The 23848-nt window shown below is 41.2% G+C and overlaps 1 protein-coding gene across 1 annotated transcript; it reads right to left on the reverse strand.

Annotated features, from left to right (window-relative positions):
- Positions 1-21217: 21217 nt before the first annotated feature.
- On the reverse strand, positions 21218-22935 carry LOC146635051 (uncharacterized). The gene is made up of 2 exons (XM_085344813.1): positions 22918-22935; positions 21218-22462 (listed from the first exon to the last, which is right to left on the reverse strand). Exons 1-2 carry the CDS (start codon positions 22933-22935, stop codon positions 21218-21220), a joined length of 1263 nt encoding a protein of 420 aa, XP_085200939.1.
- Between the last annotated feature and the right edge of the window lie 913 nt (positions 22936-23848).

A 23848-nucleotide genomic window follows, 5' to 3' on the forward strand; every position in this document is an offset into this window, starting at 1 on the left:
CAACGGGGCGGTGCTGGAGATGCCGGTGAGAACAGCTGACGGCGATTTGGACTGATAATGGTTTCCTTCCCTTTTTATAGTGAGACGGAGAGGAGCGGAGGGAGAGGGAAATCAGCTGGGACCGACAGCTGTCAGACTGTGTTCAGTCATAACCTCGGAAAACTGTAAATAAATGTGGAACCTGGTGATAAAGACCTGTGTGTGTGAGTACCTGTGTATAGTGCATTTCACAATGACTTAATAATTGATCAACAAATTGATTTACTCTGCCTTACAGAAACCTGGTTGCAGCAGGATGATTATGCTAGTTTAAATGAATCAACACCCCCGAGTCATTCTAACTACCAGAAATCTCGAAGCACAGGCCGAGGGGGCGGTGTGGCAGCAATTTTTCACACCAGCCTATTAATTAATGAAAGACCAAGACAGACTTTTAATTCATTTGAAAGCCTGATGCTTAACATTGTCCACCCCAGCTGTAAAACTCAGAAACCAGTCTTGCTTGTTATCATCAATCGTCCACCTGGGCCTTACACAGAGTTTCTGTCTGATTTCTCAGACTTTATATCTAATTTAGTTCTGAGCTCAGATAAAATAATTATTGTGGGTGATTTTAACATCCATGTAGATGCTAAAAATGACAGCCTCAACATGGCATTTAATCTGTTATTAGACTCAATTTGCTTCTCTCAAAATGTAAAAGAACCCACCCACCACTTTAATCACACTCTAGATCTTGTTTTAACATATAGCATAGAAACTGAACATTTAACAGTGTTTCCTGAGAACCCTCTCCTGTCTGATCATTTCCTGATAACATTTACAATAATTGATTACACAGCAGAGGAGAGTAGATTTTATCACAGTAGATGTCTTTCTGAAAGTTTAAGAATATAATCCACCCACTGTTATCATCTCCAATGCCCTGTACCAACATAGAGCAGAGCAGCTATCTGAATACGACTCCAACAGAGGTCGATTATCTTGTTAATAATTTCACCTCCTCACTACGTACGACTCTGGATACTGTAGCTCCGGTGAAAACTAAGGTCTCTAATCAGAAGTACCTGACTCTGTGGTATAATTCTCAAACACGTACCCTAAAGCAGATGACTTGTAAGCTGGAGAGGAAATGGCGTGTCACAAATTTAGAGGATCATCATTTAGCCTGGAGAAATAGTTTGCTGCTTTATAAGAAAGCCCTCCGCAAAGCCAGAACATCTTACTATTCATCACTGATTGAAGAAAATAAAAACAACCCTAGGTTTCTCTTCAGCACTGTAGCCAGGCTGACAAAAAGTCAGAGCTCTGTTGAGCCAACCATCCCTTTAACGTTAACTAGTAATGACTTCATGAACTTCACAAATAAAATTTTTATCATTAGAGAAAAAATGACCAATAAACATCCCACAGATGTAATATTATCTACAGCTACTCTTAATACCATTGATGTTAAGTTTGACTGTTTTTCTCCAATTGATCTTTCTGAGTTAACTTCAATAATTACTTCCTCCAAACCATCAATGTGTCTTTTAGACCCCATTCCTACAAAACTGCTCAAAGAAGTCCTGCCATTAATTAATTCTTCGATCTTAAATATGATCAACCTATCTCTAATAATCAGCTATGTACCACAGGCCTTCAAGCTGGTTGTAGTTAAACCTTTACTTAAAAAGCATCTCTAGACCCAGCAATCTTAGCTAATTATAGGCCAATCTCCAACCTTCCTTTCATATCAAAAATCCTTGAAAGAGTAGTTGTCAAACAGCTAACAGATCATCTGCAGAGGAATGGTTTATTTGAAGAGTTTCAGTCAGGTTTCAGAGCTCATCACAGCACAGAAACAGCTTTAGTGAAGGTTACAAATGATTTTCTTATAGCCTCTGACAGTGGACTCATCTCTGTGCTTGTCCTGCTAGACCTTAGCGCAGCGTTCGATACTGTTGACCATAATATCCTATCAGAGCGATTAGAACATGCTGTAGGTATTACAAGTACTGCGCTGCAGTGGTTTGTATCATATCTATCTAATAGACTCCAATTTGTACATGTAAATGGAGAGTCCTCTTCACACACTGAGGTTAATTATGGTGTTCCACAGGGTTCAGTGCTAGGACCAATTCTGTTTACATTATACATGCTTCCCTTAGGCAGTTTCATTAGAAGACATAGCATACCAAATTTCCCCTTGAGGATTATTCTATTCTATATATTTTCACTGGTATGCAGATGACACCCAGCTCTGTCTATCTATGAAGCTAGATAACACATATCAATTAGTTAAACTGCAGGAATGTCTTAAAGACATAAAGACCTGGATGGCCGCTGTTGGGGGAAAACTCTGCAAAAGACCCAGGAGAAATAAAGACACAATGAGACAAGATTACTTTTGATGCTTTAACGTGCGCACGGGTAAGCTGTTAAAACAACTCACACCCATGAACAGAGGCTTGGCATTTTTATAGGCACAAATCACAGAGACAGTGAGAACAGGATAAGAAAATAATAAACCGATAAAATAAACAACTCCATATGTGGCGCTAGTCTCGTCAGCAGAGAGCTGGGAGAAAGCTGTGAGAGATAAAACAATCTAAAACAATATGTCCCAAAACAATATGTCTTCGCTGGGAAAGTCTAAAAGGATAATTCTAAACTAATCTAACCATAGACAAAGGGCAGACAAAAGGGCATCTTTGTACATTTAAAAGAAGGTAAAGAAACATAGAATCATTTTCCACTAACATTCCCTCCTGTTTTAACTTATTTTATATGTATACAACAATTGTCTGTGAAGGTTATTTATTAAGTATCTTTAGCAATTTTTTAATTTTCAAAATGTCAACATAGCAGAAGTGTAAATCATGTGGTCTAAAGAATAAAACAAATAAAAGATAATAAAAGAACAAAGAAAAGCATAGTAAATGAAATAACAACAGGAATAATCAAGAGAAAACGATAAAACTAAAACTACAAAAAATAAAAGGATAAAACCTTATATTGTACCTGCATAAACTACTAATGTGTTAATCAGTGCATGATCACTTGACAAGTCATTTTTAATCACCACGTCATTTATTAGCAGCTATTACAAGTTGTCCTCTAACAGAATTGCAACGGGATGCTGTTCTTCTTGAGGCACGGCAACATAAGCTGTCATTGTAGTTGTTATCATCTTTGAAATCATTACTCTTAGACATGGCAATACACACAACACTAATATGAGCAGTGCTATCATGATGAGACCTAGAAGGACAAACGGCTTTGCTACAGCAGCCAACCATGAACCGCCGAACAGCCAGTCCAGCCAGTCCAGCCAGCCTTGTGCTGTAGCTGCTCCAGGTGTGTGGTCAGTGACATATTTCTGCAGAACAGTCAAATTCTGCAAAGCTTCATAAATGTCTCCTCCAGCTTCGTATCCATCAGGGATAAAAGTGCAACATGTCTCCCCTATCAGCTTGCAAACTCCTCCTTGTGATGCTGTTAGCAGGTCTAGAGTCAGTCTGTTCTGCAGCACCATCGTTCTGATGGCCTGCTGTTCTCCTGCTAAGGCCGTTCCCAGGGCCTTAGTTAAGTTGATGTGTCGTAGCAGAGCATATCGGTTGATTTCCACGTGATCCCGCACCTCGGCAACTCCAATGCCGGGGATCAAGCTCTGTAAGAATTTCACTCCTCCTCAGATGCGAAACTCTGGTTCCTTTACTGCTTGGTGCCGTCCGTGCACATCCTGAGTACTGAGTCTTTGTTTGTAGTGGCATCCGGTAGATAGGTGAGTAGGCAGCTCCCCCACTGCCCGCGATCCATTGTTCATCACACATACTGGCAGTTGCGCTGCGTTCAGCTTGTTCAGTAGAATTACATCAGGCAGTGGGTCTGAGACTTGGGGCCAGGTCAGTAGGTAGGTCTGTCCGGAACAGTTCACATTTGTGGGTGATGATGACCTCCAGGTTGCTTTTGCTGGGATGCTGTAGTTGGCCTTGGACCAAAGAGTACCGTAGCCTGGATGTGTTGCCAGGCCCAACAGGCACCAACTGCGATCTTCAGGTATGCTGTACGGCCACAGGCCAGACGTCTGTGAGGATAGGGGCATATGGGTACATGCATAGCAGTCAGTTTTATTATTCAAGTGAGCTGTAGTGTTCATAAACTGCCACCAGAAATTAGTGGCGTAGCCATGGGGAAACTTGGTGTACTTTCCTTTGTCATACAGTGTCTGCCTTTTCTTCATATAGCGTGACTTGTTGTCCCTCACGGAAGCAAAGATGTGGACCCCGGCCAGGGTCAGGGCCGCTGCAGTTATTAGGAGCCACCACCTCATGACAACAGGACACACCCTCCTGTCGTGAGTAGACCCCCCGGCCAGAAAGGCTGTTCCCTCCACCGGGCGAGATCACGACAATTGGGCGAGCCTGTGTCGGCTGAGTTTAGATGGCTTCACTTACTCGTCTGCAATGGCTCAAGATGGTCGTTCCGCTATTTTGCAAGCGGTGGGCGTGGTGAGGAGAACCTGATGTGGTCCCTCCCACCTGGGTGCGCTCCAGTTTTTCCTTTGGAGCACCTTGATCAGAACCCAGACACCGGGCTGTAATCTGCAAGACACTTGATAGACATTATTACATTCTTCGTTATTTACAATCATCTCTTTATTTTCCTACAACTTAGACATACATTTTGCTACTGAAATTGTATCTGCCTTTTTCACTGGGTAGATTTCTGGCCACTTTGAGAATACATCTATAACCACTAGGGCGTATTTTTACCCTTGGCATTCCTTTAGCTCAATAAAGTCCATATGGATTGTGTGAAAAAGATAAGGTGGAGTGGGAAAACGGCCTCTTTTTGGTCTCAGGTTTCCCTGAGCATTATATTTTTGACACGTCATGCACATTCTGACAAATTGTTTTGCTGAAGTTTCAAAATTTACAGTGTAAAAATGAGAGTTGACAATACAGGTCATTCCCCCCGATGACAAATGCGTACAGCCATGAGTCACTAATGCCGCCATCTTGTGGAGGGATTTTGGCAACACTGGCTTGCCATAACACATCATTAAGTCGTTTGTCAGAACTGCACCGTGTTTTAGCCATTTTGCCTGCTCTGCTGTGCTTGCTGCTTTATGTTCATTTTTCAACACATCCAGTGGAATCTGATGTGTGTTTAATGCCATCAATGTGATGTTTGTCGTTTGCGCCGCCTGTTTTGCTGCTCTGTCAGCAAAGTTATTGCCTGTAGTAATGAAAGAGCCATCAGTTTTGTGTGCTGCACATTTACACAATGCGAGTTGTTGTGGTAAATGTATTACAGTCAGTAGGCGTTGTAGCAGGCTGGCATGCTGAACCGGCTTTCCGGTTGATGTAATCATTCCCCTGTTTTGCCAAAGTTTTGCAAAATGATACACAGCAGAGAAAACATACTGGCTGTCTGTATGTATATTTATTAGTTTGTCTTTGTGTATTTCACATGCGCGAATCACAGCTATCAGCTCAGCGCTCTGTGCAGAATATGAAGAAGAAAGTGGTTTTGCTTCTATTATTTTACTATCTGTGGTTACTGCGTAACCTACACAATTTCGGCCTGTGCTGTAAGGTCAAATAAGTTCTTAAGTGGCTGCCTCAAAACTGTTTTGCATTATTTCTCTGTGGCCTCCTCCTACAATCTCGTGTGAAGTGACCTTCCTCTCCACGGTTCTAGCAGGCGTTGTCTCTATGTTATCTGCTGTTTCTGCGTGGCTGTCTGCGGCCTTGGTGTTTGTGACTTTGCTCGCCTCTCTGTTCCTGATAGCCACCTGCGGATTAGTGTTTTAGTCTATTGTCAACACGTCAGCCTTATTTTTAAGTTACAGAATGCTTCTTCCTTTTTTTTTTGTCTTGGTTTGGGAGAATAGATGCAACACTACATTTTCACTTAAGGCAGTTTTAAATAATTTCTAGTTTTTCAAACAAATCATGGATCTCACACATTTCAAACTTTGAAGTTAGGGTTGTTTCCCATTTATACATATATATATTTAACTTTGCATTGCTCACAGCTCATAGCTCACAGCTCTAAACCTAGGCATTTTTCAATCATATGCCTAATCACTATGTGTCACTGTGATTCTCAAGTATTGTCACAAAGTTCGTTTAAATTCGTTTCCAAAACCAACAAAATAATCAAACAAAAACAAAAACATAAACGTGTCAGGACACAAAAGAAAAAAGAAAAATGCTGCCACCCGAACAAGGCAGAAGTCTGCATATGTTGGCTTGTAATAGCATGCAGCTTGTAACATGGTAGACTAATGTGCCTGTGTTAATTCAGCTTTATATTATTGTGTGAAGTTGCACTGGGTTGGGAGTGGTTTTGTGTGTGTCACATTTTTGGTGAGCCAATGGCTGGAATGGGGTTGGACTAATTAGAGGCAGGTGTACTTGATTGCACTGATACACTGGTCTACTTATAGCCCACACTACAAACACTGCTGTGTCGTTTTGTCTCTCTGTGCAGGTATGTAATGTGATGAAATCAGATATGTTTGGGATGGATGGGTTTTGCGCTATGAATTTTATATTAAGTGTGTCGTTTTGTCTCTCTGTGCAGTCCAGGGCCTATTATATGCCACAGCCTAAAGGCAGCAGAGTTGCAGAGGCTTGAGTGACCACTGACTATATGCTTGCAGGGTGGTGGGTCTCCAAGGACAACTTCTAACCCTGTTAAAGGCAACATGTGGAGTGTAACTTGGCCATGTGGCATAGCTGGCTCTGGCCTTGGGACTGTGTGTTTTTATACAATTCATAAATGGGACACTGGACTGTTTTATCTTTTATCTCTTGATATATTTTTCGTCAATAAATTATCTTTTAGAATTTTATTGACTGTTATCTTTTTGCCCACGACTGAGACGGTTGGTCAGACCTAGAGTCTTTCTTTTGGTGTGTTACAGCAGCTTCTGCTCTAAAAGAAACAAATAAATAAAATAAAAGAAAATGTGGAACATGCTCATCAGCTTAGCAGTGTCTACATATTTAATTCAGCTTCTCAATCCTGTAGTTTTAGCTGTTGTCTACAGGGTTTTGCTTATTGGTTGTTATTATAGGTGTGCTCTATATCTCAGCAATGTGTCATGCTAGAATGATAGGTTTCAAGCTGGTCAAGTGCCTCTATGCACTTCATTAGTTTAGTTATTCTCTGTATTGTCTTCATCTCACATGTCATTACACTGAGTTTCAGCAAACCTTAAGCTTGATGCAGACTACTGCTTAACAATTATCCACCTCACATCATAACCGACTAAGGTGCCTCTTCATATTAATATTATGTCATTGTTAATATTATCCTCTTTGTCTTATATAACAGCAATAGCATATTATATTTTATCAGTGTGTACCACTATACTACTCCTGAGCCAATTTGTTAGTTAGGATCATCTTATTCAGCAAACAGATAATTTAGAATTCATCCAATCTGCGGTCACATTTGTTCTCTCTGTTGCATGGCGGACCAGGCAGTTCTATTATAATATATTATTTATATTTTATTTTGTATCCATCAAGGGCTTCAGATGACCTGCAGAATCATCCTTTTCCCAAGATGGAGACAGTTACCTTTTCACACACTGTCCTTGGCTGAACAGTGACACAGCCTTAATATACTTTATTTATGTTATTAAAATATTTTCATGTGAATTATTTGCTTTATATTCATTTTATACATTGTAGGCATGGTCATCATGCCAATTGTGTTTCATTGATAATATCACTTTACAGGTTGTTATCCTTGCTATTATTAATTTCAAATACTCTAAAGATAATTTCTACTGTAATTTTCCCTTTGTTTATCTTTATTTCGTACTTTCTATATTTATATCTACTCAGTGGGGTCTTTTTTCAACCCTTTTAAACTACTTCAAACTACTTTGATCTCTAGTTTTCACTTAATAAGGGATTATTATGTTCTTCCTGATATGGGTGTTGCTGCAGATGCGGCTGCAGGAATGGGTGATGGTTTACTAAAAGGATTGTGGGAATTGCACAGTGTCTCGTCTTCTGGTTTTACTAAACTGGCAGTTGAGTTCTGTTCTTCTGACTGTTTATATTTTGTTTTCTTAAATTTCTCAATTTACAGACATTGTTTTGTCCGGCCCCTGGACTTTTCTTTTCTCACCACTGCTCGTCAGCAGGAGTGAGTTTTAATTTCACTTACTTGATTACCCATCTTATTTATGTATTTACTTAATTTTTGTTTAAGTAATATATACACGATACAGCTGCTATCACCTTCGCTGGTATTAGAAATGAGAGTGGTTGCTCACACGCCCTTCTACTTTCGGACTATTTCCAAAAGCGGTGTGAACTTTACGAGACGGAACTTGACCGTTCTCTCAACTCACCAGCACGTCAGTGAACAGCAGTAAAAGAAAAACACAGTAGGAGCAGCTCAGTCTCTTATTGGACCGTGAAAATTCAGCTTGCTCCGTTAATTAAAACAATACACACACACATTCACATTCACACCTATTCGCGCGACCGGAACCCTTATCATAAGGGGAGCTGCCAGTCTTTCTGTAGACGAGCTACTTATTCCCTAGACCCAGCTGGGGGAGCTACCCAGAGCTCCAAACCTAACCCACAGAGGTGGGGAGCTTCCAGTCGACGAGCTCCAAGCTACCAGTCGACGAGCTACTTCCGCTATTTCAAATTCCCTGAATTTAAAATACGCTTTTACGCAAGATTGTGTCAGTGTGTCTGTATCTACCTGGTCAGTGTCGCCGGGTCTAGTCCACCTCGATCGGGCCCCACCACCATGGGTTGGCCAAGACCCGAATTTTAACGCTCTTGGGCTTTTATCACACACCTGGTGTGTGAGCTGTCGACAGGCGAACAACGTGGACTGGTCACGGAGATGGGACACGATGGAGGCGCTCCGGCTCCGAAGGACCAAGAAATGTTGGGGGAAAACTCTGCAAAAGACCCAGGAGAAATAAAGACACAATGAGACAAGATTACTTTTGATGCTTTAACGTGCGCACGGGTAAGCTGTTAAAACAACTCACACCCATGAACAGAGGCTTGGCATTTTTATAGGCACAAATCACAGAGACAGTGAGAACAGGATAAGAAAATAATAAACCGATAAAATAAACAACTCCATATGTGGCGCTAGTCTCGTCAGCAGAGAGCTGGGAGAAAGCTGTGAGAGATAAAACAATCTAAAACAATATGTCCCAAAACAATATGTCTTTGTTGAGAAAGTCTAAAAGGATAATTCTAAACTAATCTAACCATAGGCAAAGGGCAGACAAAGGGCATCTTTGTACATTTAAAAGAAGGTAAAGAAACATAGAATCATTTTCCACTAACAGCCGCTAACTTTCTGCTTCTTAATTCAGATAAAACTGAGGTTATTGTACTCAGCCCTGAAAATCTTAGAACTATGGTATCTAACCAGATTCTTACGCTGGATGGCATTACCTTGGCCTCCAGTAACATTGTGATGAACCTTGGAGTCACTTTTGACCAGGACATGTCCTTCAACGCACATATTAAATAAATATGTAAGACTGCGTTCTTCCATTTGCGCAACATCTCTAAAATTAGAAATATCCTGTCTCAGAGTGACGCTGAAAAACTAGTTCATGCATTTATTACTTCCAGGCTGGACTACTATAATTCATTATTATCAGGATGTCCAAAAAACTTGCTGAAAAGCCTTCAACTAATCCAAAATGCTGCAGCAAGAGTCCTGACAGGGACTAGAAAGAGAGAGATTTCTTCTGTTTTGGCTTCCCTTCATTGCCTTCCTGTTAAATCCAGAATTGAATTCAAAATCCTGCTCCTCACATACAAGGTCTTAAATAATCAGGCCCCATCTTATCTTAATGACCTTGCAGTACCATATCACCCTATTAGAGCACTTCGCTCTCGCTCTGCAGGCCTACTTGTTGTTCCTAGAGTATTTAAAAGTAGAATGGTAAATGGTAAATGGCCTGTATTTATATAGCGCTTTACTAGTCCCTAAGGACCTGTGGAGCAGGGAAATTATTTTACTGCTATTGTTAAATAATCATCATTATTACCATTGCATTAATAATATAATCTGGAGTTTATATTGCATTCAGGGGTTGAACAGTGTGTGTCTTTCAGAAAGGCTAAAAGTCACAGGCTGACAGGAAACAGGCTTGCAGAGAGTTTGCAGAAGCAGGAAGTTATTTTGAGCAGCAGGCTAAGACGAGGCTTTAACAATGTAACAGATAGCTTTAAGATGGCCTTAAGATGTTTAGGATGATGTTAATTTTGTATTTCAGATGCAGTTATAACTATTGTGTACCAGAGGCGGAGCCAGACATTTGAAACACCCGGGGCTTAGCCCTAAAGGGTAGTATGCATGTGGGATTTTTTATTTTATTTTATTTTTTTTTGGGGGGGGGGGGGGTGTTTAGAAATGACTGAAAAATTAATTGGCTCTGTTTTGAGTTAGGGAAAAATAAATATCACATATGCAGGACACCTTAAACTAGTTTTTTAATTAAGCAGCGAGGCAGAACAAAGTCAGGGCTGTATCAAGACACGAGGACTAATCCCCAATTCAACCGGACCCAGAACTGATCCGGAATTAAAACAGGACTACAACAGTTCAAAATCAGGACTACTGAGGACTTAACCAAGACAGAACCAGAATCAGAACTAGATGATAGCAGCACTAAAAATCATCATAGACCTGCACTACACTTATTTTTTAATTCTACCAAAGTACAATATTTAGATTGAGAAAAGTTTATATAATTATTTAGCCTTGTTGTGCAAACAAGCTGCAAAACTTAATAAATGTAGAATTTGAAAAGTAACAAACCTAAAAAGAAACACGAGATACATGAGGACCTATGATACGGTGATACTTTTGGTAAACAACCATTTGACTAACATGTGTGTCTCACCTGCTCTTGTTCATCTGTTCTGTCCTCATTCTCCATCTCCCTCTCTGTTCCTCTCTCTCTCTTTGTGCTGACAATCATCAAATATACAGTTGAAACCACATATTTACTCTTCAGATAAAAACACTTTTTTAATTGTAACATCAAATCAGACTAAAAGTTTATTTTTTTAGATTGATAAATATAAAAAAACATATTTGTTAACTTTAAGAGTAAAGAGAGAAACTGTCTGTATTTCTTAATTGTAAATGGCACCAAATTGTATTCAAACTGAGCCACACTTATGGAGCTCCACAGTTCTGTTCCTGGTGTTTGTTTTGGTTGACATTAGAGCAGGGCGATATGGCCAAAAATATTTATCACGATATATATTTGAAAATTTGCGATAACGATATAACCGACGATATAATTGATGCGAGACAAAATACAACTCCACAACATTACTAGCGCAAAAAGACAAACTTCCATTTATTTTCACTTAAACAAGAAGCTGGTTTTTATGTACATTAAAGCTTTATAAAAATGTAACAGTGCAAATGCAAATTCCTTGCTGAAAGTTTAACCAAAAGGCATTTCCAGTAGAAATGGGCTGACATATCCTGAGCATAACCATGTATAATATCCACTGAAGTTAAAAAGAGGTGCTTTGCAACATTAAACTGCAGTGTGCAGTACGCATTTTTCGGACCATAAGGTGCACGGGATTATAAGGCACATTAAGCGAAACAAAGCAGTCAGATAAATCAAACTTTATTAAACTCATTCTTCTTGCTTCCTCCACTTCTGTACCATTGATTCATTAATGTTGAATTCTCTGGCAGCTGCTCTATTCCCATGTTGTTGCAGTATATTAATGACTAACCTCGTATTGTGGATGGATTATCTCAGTTGTTCTCCTGACTGAAGTTTGGTCCGTTTACAGCATCCTGCCATGCGATTGCATTTGTCTCTAACCATGAAGAACCTTCACGTTAACTTTTATAAGTGGAAAAGTGTTAGTGTTCGTCCTCCAGCTTCACTGTTTATGTTATGCTAACATAGCTGTGTCGCTAGCGATCACGTAGCACATCATTATATACCAGCTAGCCCAACTTCAGTAACCCTACAAACGTCACTGCTGTTTAGTTTCCTGTCTTCATTTATGTTGGAAGTGATAGCAGAGCTGTACGTTTGATTTTTTTCAGAAATCTCTCAGTCAGAACATGCAATATCATGCTTAGGTAACTAGCGAAACTAGCGAGCTAACTTCCGCTAGCTTCCTGCTAACTTCTAACTCCGTTAAATGTACCGTATTTTCACGACCATAAGGCGCACTTAAAAGTCTTAGATTTTCTTCAAAAAGTACGGCGCGCCCTATAGCGCAGTGCGCCCTGTGTGTTGTAAGGAGGACGTAGTAGAGAACACCATGAGAACGCTAAAGGGTGAAGTGTGGGCGCAACCCTGAAAATGGCAACGAGACACGCTTATGAAGCACAGTTTAAACTGAAGGCCATCAGCTACGCGGAGGAACATGGAAATCGAGCAGTGGCGAGAGAATTTAAGATTAACGAATCGATGGTTCGCAAATGGAGGAAGCTGGAAAACAAGCTCCGGCAGGTCAAGAAAACGCAGCTGAGTTTCCGCGGACATAAGGCGAGGTGGCCCGAGTTGGAGGAAAGACTCGAGCGGTGGATCATCGAGCAAAGAACGAGCGGGAGAAGCGTTTCGACGGTCACCATTCGGCTAAAAGCAGTTTCACTTTCACTTTTTATGAAACGGTGCCATTTTTCCATCCGGACCAGGACTACGGTAGCGCAGCAACTTCCAGCGGATTATAAGGAAAAGCTGGCCATCTTCCGCTCCTACTGCAGCAAACACATCGGCGACAAAAACATCCAGCCCAGCCACATCACAAACATGGACGAGGTCCCGCTCACTTTTGACATCCCGGTGAGTCACACTGTGGAGAAGAAGGGGACCAGCACGGTAGCGATACGCACAACAGGGCACGAAAAGTCTTCTTTTACTGTTGTGCTTGACTGCCATGCTAATGGACAGAAACTGCCGCCTATGGTGATTTTTAAGAGAAAGACTTTGCCTAAAGAGAAGTTTCCAGCAGGAATCATCATTAAGGCAAATGAAAAGGGCTGGATGGATGAGGAAATGATGAAAGAGTGGCTGAGGGAGGTGTATGTAAGGAGACCAGGTGGTTTTTTCCACGCGTCACCATCGCTCTTAATCTGTGACTCTATGCGTGCCCATCTCACAGCCGATGTGAAAAAACTAATGAAACAAAGGAACTGTGAGCTTGCTGTCATTCCGGGAGGCCTGACAAAGGAACTCCAACCGCTGGACATCGGTGTGAACCGCCCGTTCAAAGTAAGGCTGCGAGCGGCCTGGGAGCGATGGATGACCGATGGAGACCACAGTTTCACTAAGAGTGGAAGGCAGCGCCGGGCGAGTTACGCCACAATTTGCGAATGGATTGTAGATGCTTGGGCTAACATGTCTGCTGGCACTGTTGTTCGAGCTTTCGCAAAAGCCGGCATCATTTCCGAGGAGCCGCACGGCACGGAAAGTGACTCTGACAGTGAAGAAAGTGAACCTGGCATGTTTGATGGAGATTTAGCGCAGCTGTTCAATTCAGACACAGAGGATGAGGACTTCGATGGGTTTGATTGATGATAAAAATGTGAGTACCAAACTTTGTTTTGCTCCTGCTTTATTGTTAAATATGCACACTTGTATGCTTGTGTGTTGTTGATGATGACGATTACTGGTAATAAAAATGTGAGTAAGGTACCGAACTCAGGTTTGCTCCCGCTTTATTTTTAAATACGCATACGGTACTTGTATGCGCCCTATGGTCCAGTGCGCCTTATGTGTGTGTTAAATACAGTAAGGGCACACATAACTGAGACTGCGCCTTTTAGCACAGTGCGCCTTATGGTCGTGAAAATACGGTAATAACTTTTGTTTTCATGGATGCCTGGAAGTTAAACTTTATAGTTACACCTGGTAAAGCAGCAATGCTGATCGTTTTATTAAAGATGAAAGAATTTAGACAGTTTTTAACTCTAAGTGATGCTGCAGTGTTGTTTGACCTGAAGAATACGGAGTTTAGGACCCAGATTACTCCCAGATTTAAGAGCATCTTAGTCCGACAAATACGACAATAACAACGGCCGCTTGCATGTTCTGCAAAAAAATGTGCTTTGTTGTGTATCTGACGGACAAACACCAAACCAGTTCCACATCACGGAAGTTGCACCATTTTTACAAACCAATTCTGGTTCATCTGTTTCACTCAACAATCGGCCATGTGCGTATGAAAACAAAGGCACTGCGCATGTGCGTTTTACTCCCATTCTATCGCGATATTTCATTTTCCTATCGTTGCCTAACATTATACCGGTATTACCGTGAACGGTATAATATGGCCCAGCCCTAGTTGACATCTCTTGATGTTCCCATGTCACAGAAACAGGCTCTGTGTTTTGCCTTATATGCATCCACAGCTGTGCCACCAATTTACTCACATGGACTCTACGAACCAATCAGAAGCTTCTTCAGCTCAGAATGGAATCGTCTGGAGTTTCTTATTAATTAACAATAAACTTAGTGTACATGTACTCCTAAATTTGATGAAAGTGATGATAAATAGAAGCTCTGTCTCTCTTTATTCTGACATTTAATTAATTCAAAAGATATTTCAATATTTATCCAAAACAAAACAAGTTTACTCTAAATGACGTTGTACAGTAAAAAAATGTTCTTGTGTTTTCCATAAAGTGTAAATATCTGGTTTCAGCTGTGAATACACACATGTAAGCTGAGACTCTCCAAAGAAACAGCATTGTTGTTGTTCGGCTTTTCATTTCGCCATTTGTTGATTCACTTGAAGAGCAATAACGTAATATTGGTCAAGTGATCAGTTTGATATCAATCTTTCGTGATGCACCGTCATATTTACATTATTTGTACGGTACGAATGATTTGCTTTGGTACCTGGTCAAACTTAAGCTCTCCTTAGTATGGCTGGCTCCGTCTCTCCAACCTCCAACAGCGCACTCACAGGCGGCAGCTGCCCCGCCCCCTCGCTCAGTCGCTTAGTGCCTGAGCTCGGATCATACCAATATCAGGGGGGATTCACGCACAGTCGTAAATTCCCACAGTGTGCACTATGTGCTTCGACTATTGTGTGTACTTTTTGTTTTATACAGTTGTCAGCCAGACATCTAACTATGAAAAAATTACACCCCAAAATACCCCGGGCTTCTGACAAAACAACCCGGGCTTAAGCCCAGTAAGCCACCCCCACGCTCCGCCACTGTTGTGTACACAATGCATATCTGTGCTTATTTGAGTTGATGTTCAGGTTCTTTAAAGGTCTTAAGCTTCACTGACGTGACTGTTCAGGTGATACATGCTGAGGGAAAACTAGAACATAGAAGGAATTGCAATACATGCTTACAAAACACTTATATATCAGGTCATTTTATATTAAGGTTTTAAGTAGAGGTTCTTGGTTAAAACATTTATTTAGTAGAAGACATACATATAGTCTCAGTGAGCCTCTGGTCTGGTGAAAGGTCAGAAGTGCAACAGGTGAATTGAGAAAGAGCATTTGAGGACGAGACACAGACAGTTAGTAGGTGAAGAGGTGACACAAAGAGCATGTGAGGTCAACACACACACACACACACACACACACACACACACACACACACACACACACACACACACACACACACACACACACACACACATATGAGTTAGATTTATTTAGAGGAGAGATTAGTCATGTCTCGGTAAAAGAGGAACCGTCCTTGTTGTCTCGGCAAGAAAGAGGAACAAGACAAGAACTGAAAGGTAGACAGGAAGTGCCAGCCATGAAGATAGAAGACGATGTTCTTTTTAAACTATGTTAAAAGTCATTGTGGTGTTGATCTGATCTATGTATAAAATGTATCTGTGACGCATGAAGGGGCGTCAGTAAATCAAATCCTGATGCTATAAAATATCTGTTCATGCTTTGATTAAGTTGAAGACTACTTGCTGTCTGCGTACAGAGTTGTCTTCCCACACGTGTGTATTCATTAAAAATCATTGTTTGACCAAGAGCTTCTGGACCAAGGGTGGTTTGTACTCTCCCTCCTCAATTGTGAACCTTAACAGACCCCAAAGCGCTTTACATATCCAGTCATCCACCCATTCACACACACATTCACACACTGGTGGGAGGCAGAGCCTTCAGTGTTCAGGCCTCTCTTCTGTGGAACCAGCTTCCAGTTTGGATTTGGGAGACAGACACTATCTCTACTTTTAAGATTAGGCTTAAAACTTTCCTTTTTGCTAAAGCATATAGTTAGGGCTGGACCAGGTGACCCTGAATCCTCCCTTAGTTATGCTGCAATAGATGTAGGCTGCCGGGGATTCCCATGATGATGAGTTTTTCCTTTCCAGTCACCTTTCTCACTCACTATGTGTTAATAGACCTCTCTGCATTGAATCATATCTGTTATTAACCTCTGCCTCTCTTCCACAGCATGTCTTTTATCCTGTCTTCCTTCTCTCACACCAACCGGTCGCAGCAGATGGCCGCCCCTCCCTGAGCCTGGTTCTGCCGGAGGTTTCTTCCTGTCGAAAAGGAGTTTTTCCTTCCCACTGTCGCCAAAGTGCTTGCTCATAGGGGGTCATATGATTGTTGGGTTTTTCTCTGTATCTATGAAGCGCCCACGTCTCTCAGATCAGCTGATCAGCTGTTCCTGAATGTACCCAGGACTGAGCATAAACTTAGAGGAGATCGTGCTTTTTCTGCAGCAGCTCCATTTATTCATTCAGTCATTTATTCTATGTATTTTGCCAGAAACGCCAGGCGCTCACAAAACTATTACAATGACCACCAAACAAACAATAAATGAGAGCAAGTGAACAGATTCCACACAAAGACATGAACACAAAGCACGGACCCGATGCATCAGTGACATGTCGTGTTTCTCACCTGGCGACATGAACACGGACACGCCGTCGGGGCAGAAAGTCAACATCTAACTGATTCTGAGCTGCAGCTTTTGTTCCTCTCTGGCCAAAAGAAAGCTAAATTTTTTCTGCTTAATACATTTTTTCTTTAAATTATGCCAAATTGAAAAATGCTTAGCTTGCTGTTGTTTTGTGTTTTATCCTCAGTTACTTTGAAACAGTTACTGAGTCAAAATTGAATTTAATCAAATCAATTATAGAAATCAGTGATGATACCCAGCCCTAGTGAGTAGCCTAAGCCCAACAGAAGTGGAGGCAGCTGTGGGTAATGAGAAAAGATGAAAAGGTTGATAACACATTATATGCAGTAAATACACTGCCCAGGTGTCCCCTCTCCCCACTGCCTGTCTATAAAGAACTTTGTGTTGACAAGATTGTTAGCTAATCATTTACAAATCTATAATATCTGCATGGACAGCGTTAACTGATGAGGTTGAAAAATTCAATACTCAAAAGTTTACTCTTCAGCCACCACGCTTCTGCCATCTGCCTTTTTTTTTATTAGCCACAGTAAAGGCTGCGCTATGAATTCTGGGATATGTTGCGCCACGAATGAATAGAATAGAATAGAATTCAACTTTATTGTCATTGCACATGCACAGGTACAGGGCAACGAAATGCAGTTTGCATCCATCCAGAAGTGCTTTAGTGATATAGATATATTACAATATATATTAGCAATAATATAGATATGTGAGTATATTACAGAAATGGGTCTATTATGTTATAATGTACATGGTATGAAGTATGTTGTGAATATTCTATAACTATAAGTATGTACAGGCTGTAGTGAGTACAAGCTATGTACAGGCTATGAACAGGATAAAAATATGAAAAACTATACAGAATATGAAATAAACAACTTTACAGAAATCTGAGATATACAGCTATACAGAAATGGGAACTATGCAAGCTGCAAACAGTTGCAGGGTTAAAAATTATCGAATGTACAGAATGATTATTTACACAGAGCTATACAGTAGTGCAGTTAAGATAAGTGAGATATAATTCCTACAGAGGCTATATAAAGTGCTAGTGGTTGTGAGTGGTGGTTCAGTCCATGTTATTATTGTGTGTTTGAGGGTACAGTTGTCCATTGTGGGTGCGTGTATGTTCAGTCCATGAGTTTAACGTGGGTCAGATGTCAGGAGGCAGAGTTCAGGAGTCTGACAGCTGTGGGGAAGAAGCTGTTCCGGTACCTGGTGGTCTTAGTCCGGAGGCTCCTGTAGCGCCTCCCAGAGGGCAGGAGGGTGAAGAGTCCATGTGATGGGTGACTGGGGTCTTTGATGATTTTCCCAGCCCTTTTCAGACACCGCTTCCTGTAGATGTCTTTTATGGCAGGAAGTGGTGCTCCGGCGATGCGCTGGGCAGTTTTCACGACCCTCTGCAACGCCTTCCGGTCCGAGGCAGAGCAGTTCCCGTACCAGACTGTTATACAGTTGGTCAGGATGCTCTCGATGGTGCAGCGATAGAAGTTCACCAGGATGTCTGAGGACAGGTGGTTCTTCCTCAGAGTCCTCAAGAAGACGAGGCGTTGGTGAGCCTTCTTGACCAGCTTGGAGCAGTTGGTCGTCCAGGTGAGATCCTCGGAGATGTGGACTCCCAGGAACTTGAAGCTGCTCACACGCTCCACAGCTGTCCCCTTAATGTGGATGGGTGGATGTGGGTCAGCATTCCTCCTGTAGTCCACGAATGATACACCTGACTCCTTCAAGTCCGGGGAAATGAAGTGCGCATTTCCGGCCGCATTTGGAATTGGGACAGCCTTCATCACGTCGCTGTGGTGTAATCAGCCTCCAAATGGGGTCTCAAAATTGTACCAAAAAACTCTGTACCTCCCTCCAACCACACACTTCTTCGGGTTTGCCATCAGCACTGCCTGCCTCAGGGAATCCAGGACTGTGACCAACCACTGCACATGCTCCACTGAGGTATCACTATGAATGATGACATCATCCAGGTAGGAAACAGCATATGCAGTGTGAGGACACAGCTATCGCTACAGGAAGTGCTGAAAACTGGCCGGGGCTTCAAACAAGCCAAACGGAAGTGTGACGAATTGGTACGAACCACACAGAGTGGAGGAGGCCGTTTTTGTCTTTGGACTCTGCAGACAAGGGAATCTGCCAATCAGCTGTGTTTCAAAGTGGTGCTCCATGAGAGTCGTGCACACGGGCAAGGGGGAGAACACATCTGCAAAGCGCTGTTGCAATGCAGGAACATCTGCTTTATTGGAATGTGTGAAATGTTAATCACAATGCATCTTAAACACACGCTCTAAAAGCGTCATGCCCACAGCACGTTTTTGAGAAAAATCAAATATTTTGGTCCTTGAAGATCATTTCAGAGTGTTTAATTAGCTGCAGGAACCCTGTTCTGTGTGAGTGGAGAACAGCCAAGTCGCCTCCTCCACATGTACCACTGAAAACAGTTAAATTAGTTTGAATCTGAAATCAGAGCTCAAACTACTTGTTCTGAGACCATTTCTTCATTTTCACACCAAACTGTTTAATAACACAAACTTTACACAGAGTTCATCAAATATAACTAACACTTTAATATTATCAAGATTTCATAATACAAACGTCAAATCAACAGGGAAACAGCTGCAGAACATGTGGATCAAAATGAAGTCATTAAAAAACAACATGTGGACTTCAAGGATACAGTAAATACACTAAAGTGAAAGGAGAAGCCAAAATTTGAAGGAATTTGAATTAAGTAAAAGTAGTCACCTGTGATCTTTAAATTGGTCCTGATGTGTGCTGCTGTTTATAACTTTCAACATTTCTTTGCTGCCACTGTGAATATGAATGTGGTCTTTGCCTAATTAAATAAAGGTTACACTGACTCACTGCTTCATCTTCAGGTACAAACTGGTATTATATGGAAATACAGCCCAAAACCAGTTTAGCTTGAGTTTCTTTTTTCTGGACATAAAGTCACAGCAGGTGTTGTTTCAAAGCTGGTGGACATATTTAGTTCATTTTGGAGGTTTTAAGAGCAACTGCTGTGAAAACATTTGTAGTTTTGGGAGAAAATGATTTAAGAGAAGATTTTACCACAGCAAAAGATTAAATATGAAGGAAGGATTGAAATTTAACTTAGGTAACACATAAAATGAATACAACTACTAAACACTACTGTGTCCTAATAAACAAAGAATAAAATGTAACAGCGATAACATTTTAGAGAATTAAAATCCCTCAAAGGAAAAAAAAATAAAATTGATATGCATATCTATACATGCAGCTTCCTAAATGTAGCATTCAGGATTATTCACTGCAGGTCCAGAAATCAGAGCTACCTCATCAGATCCAAGTGTGGCATCAGCTGACACTCTTTACAGGAGATTCCATCTGAACTCTGTGGAGCCTGATCTCAAGGTTTTTAAGTCTGAGCCTGAAACCAGAAGAGGATCTTTCTCTCTCTTCAGATTCATTGTGATCCAGTGATTTCAGTCCTGCATAATCAGGCTGATGTTTGCACAGAGCAGATAATGAAGTGAAGGTTTTTGCACATTGGTAACAGTGAAACAGTTTATTTACAGCGTGGGATCGTTTGTGTTCGGAGTATGAACTGAGATTCCTGAAGCTCTTGTCACACTGGTCACAGCTGAAGTTCACCTCCATGTGTGTACGTTCATGTTTGTTACGATGACCTGATTGTGACCAGCTTTTGTCACAGTGTCTGCACTTGTATGGTGTCTCTCCTGTGTGGATTCCCTTATGCTTTTTCATTGAGCTTATTTCCAGTGGTGAAGGATGACTCACACTGGTCACAGATGTGCGTTTTGACCCCACTGTGGAAGAGTTCATGTATTTTAATGTACTTGGTGTGTGGAAGCCTCTCCCACATTCTTTGCAGTAGTTCATTTTGTCTCCAGTGTGGCTACGTTGATGTGGTTTTAGGTCCCGTTGATGATTGGAAGTTTTTCCACAAAGATCACAGAGAAACTCTTTCCCACCACCACAGTGACAACAGGGTTGAGAAATGGATCCATGTGCGTCGCTCCACTTCTAAACAAAGACATTGTAAGTCAGGGAATTCCTTCAACGTTTTTATCCTGAACGTCGCCTGAAACAAAGAGCATCTCTGCCAACGTCCAATTACATTTTACTGTTTACATTATAACACTCAGCTTACTGAGAGAAAATGAGTCTTCATTTTTCCAAACAGTTCATTCAGTATAACTCCATAAGTTTACTGATCATATTTGTTCCAAACAATCAGGTTAAAATTACAAGATAAAAAACTAAATACATCCTCACAGTAACTGCACTTGTAGAGTTACTTTCTGGTGTGGATCTGTTGGTGTTTTTTCAGCTGATGTGGAAATTTAAAAGACTTTCCACACAAGTCACAGCTGTAGGCTTTAACTCTACTGTGGATGATTTGGTGGTTTTTTAAGTGTCCAGCCTGGGTAAAAGACTTTCCACACAAGTCACAGTTGTAAGGTTTAAATCCACTGTGGATGAGTTGGTGTGTTTTTAAGCTTCCAGCGTGGGTAAAAGACTTTCCACACAGGTCACAGTTGTACGCTTTAACTCCACTGTGGATGACTTTGTGTGTTTTTAAGTTTCCAGCCTGGGTAAAAGACTTTCCACACAAGTCACAGATGTAAGGTTTAACTCCACTGTGGATGACTTGGTGTTTTTTTAGGCTTAGAGCCCAGGTAAAATCCTTCCCACACAAGTCACAGCTGTAAGGTTTAACTCCAGTGTGGATGAGTTGGTGTGCTTTTAAGTTTCCAGCCTGGATAAAAGACTTTCCACACAAGTCACAGCTGTAAGGTTTAACTCCACTGTGGATGAGTTGGTGTTTTTTTAGGGTTAGAGCCCAGGTAAAATCCTTCCCACACAAGTCACAGTTGTAAGGTTTAACTCCAGTGTGGATGAGTTGGTGTGTTTTTAAGTGTCCAGCCTGGGTAAAAGACTTTCCACACAAGTCACAGTTGTAAGGTTTAACTCCAGTGTGGATGAGTTGGTGTTTTTTTAAGTGTCCAGCCTGGGTAAAAGACTTTCCACACAAGTCACAGCTGTGAGGTTTAACTCCACTGTGGATGAGTTGGTGTTTTTTTAAGTGTCCAGTCTGGGTAAAAGACTTTCCACACAAGTCGCAGCTGTAAGGTTTAAATCCACTGTGGATGAGTTGGTGAGTTTTTAAGTTTCCAGCGTGGGTAAAAGACTTTCCACACAAGTCACAGCTGTAAGGTTTAACTCCACTGTGGATGACTTGGTGTCTTTTTAAGTGTCCAGTCTGGGTAAAAGACTTTCCACACAAGTCGCAGCTGTAAGGTTTAAATCCACTGTGGATGAGTTGGTGTTTTTTTAAGTTTCCAGCGTGGGTAAAAGACTTTCCACACAAGTCACAGCTGTAAGGTTTAACTCCACTGTGGATGACTTGGTGTCTTTTTAAGTCTCCAGCCTGGACACAATCCTTCCCACACTCATCACAGCTGTAGGTTTTCTCTCCCTTTCTTCTGTGAGGTTTGTCGGCCTCCTGAGAGCGCTGACTTCTCGCTCCATGTTGGTCCTGCAGTGACAGAGATACAAACACAGGCAGTGAGTGAAATGCAGTCGTGGAACAAACTGAAACTCCCTCCATTGGTGGAATCAGACATGTCAAAAAAACACATTGTTGGTGTGTTACCACCACCTTCTGGTAATACTATCACATTACAATGATGTGCTACAAAGAGAGTTGTAATGAAAATGACATTATTGAAGAAATATTGATCATCAAAGAAACTCTTTTACTTCAAAAAAAATTCTGAGTTCGACTGATGATATTGTTGTTTCAATGTGTGTAGAGAAAATATGATCTTTGTATTTTCTTGTAACTTCTGTGGTTTTTGGTTGTGAATGTAGATTCTGTATATATGGAGGAGCCCAGGATGGAAAAGATAAAGCTGCTGTTAACAGGTTTTTAAAAACCAACCAGCTGTGCACGCAGTTTCAATAACAGTGTAACTGTGATGTTTTTCTTACCTTTTGTGTTGAAGACATTGTTTCCTCTGTAGTGGCTGAGCTGAGTCCAAATGGCTGAAATTGTTCCTCTGCTGCACCACCAGACTCTTCTCCTCCTGTTACTCAGCTTGGACACAAAAAGTATATATATGTGTATTTTATCCCTGACAAAAAGAAGCAGAGCAAATAAACATGACTAAACTCCTCAGTGACAACAATACCTATGAAGCTTCAAGGTGAAACCCCAGAAGCAACTACAAAAAGAAAGTCATCAGTTGCCTACAAGAACTTGAAAGGGAAAAACCACTGACCCCCCCTGCACATCACCACCTTTACCCAGGGGATGCTACACCCTGTATATATGGACTTCCATAGATCCACAAAGATGGAGTCCCGATCAGTCTCAATGGTAGCAGTATAAACTCAGCCACCTACAACATTTCAAGCACCTCATTACCATCCTAGCTTCCCTAGGATGGTAATGAGGACTTTAAAAAACATTTCGAAACTCACTATGTTAATGTGGAATTATTTTACAAATGGAGAATTTATTCTACAATTCATTATTTAAGCACAGAATTCTTTATTTTGATGTGCGTGGCTCTTGTTGTCCTCCATATAGGGGTGTCAAAAATCATAGAGGAAGTGGCATGAGGAGGTACATGTTTAAGGTGTTAACAACACACGGTGTGGTTTGCTAGGTTAACTCACAAGCAGAATTTAGCTGTGCTTGACTACAATAGAGACTTTCCTCTTTAGGTGTTTCTGAAACAAGAAGGTGTAGTAAACAGATTTGTTTCAGAAAAAGGCGACAGTAATTAAAACGACATACATAAGCACTAGGGCTGCCACAAATGATTATTTTGATAGTCGACTAGTCACCAATATTTTTTGCGATTAGTCGACTAATCAGATCATGCATCCATTGGACGTAAAACATACAGCTTATTGC

The sequence above is a fragment of the Diplotaxodon limnothrissa genome, linkage group LG3, assembly GCF_057381915.1.
Source record: "Diplotaxodon limnothrissa isolate DT_005_m linkage group LG3, D_limnothrissa_male_GT1.1, whole genome shotgun sequence".
Lineage (NCBI taxonomy): Eukaryota > Metazoa > Chordata > Actinopteri > Cichliformes > Cichlidae > Diplotaxodon > Diplotaxodon limnothrissa.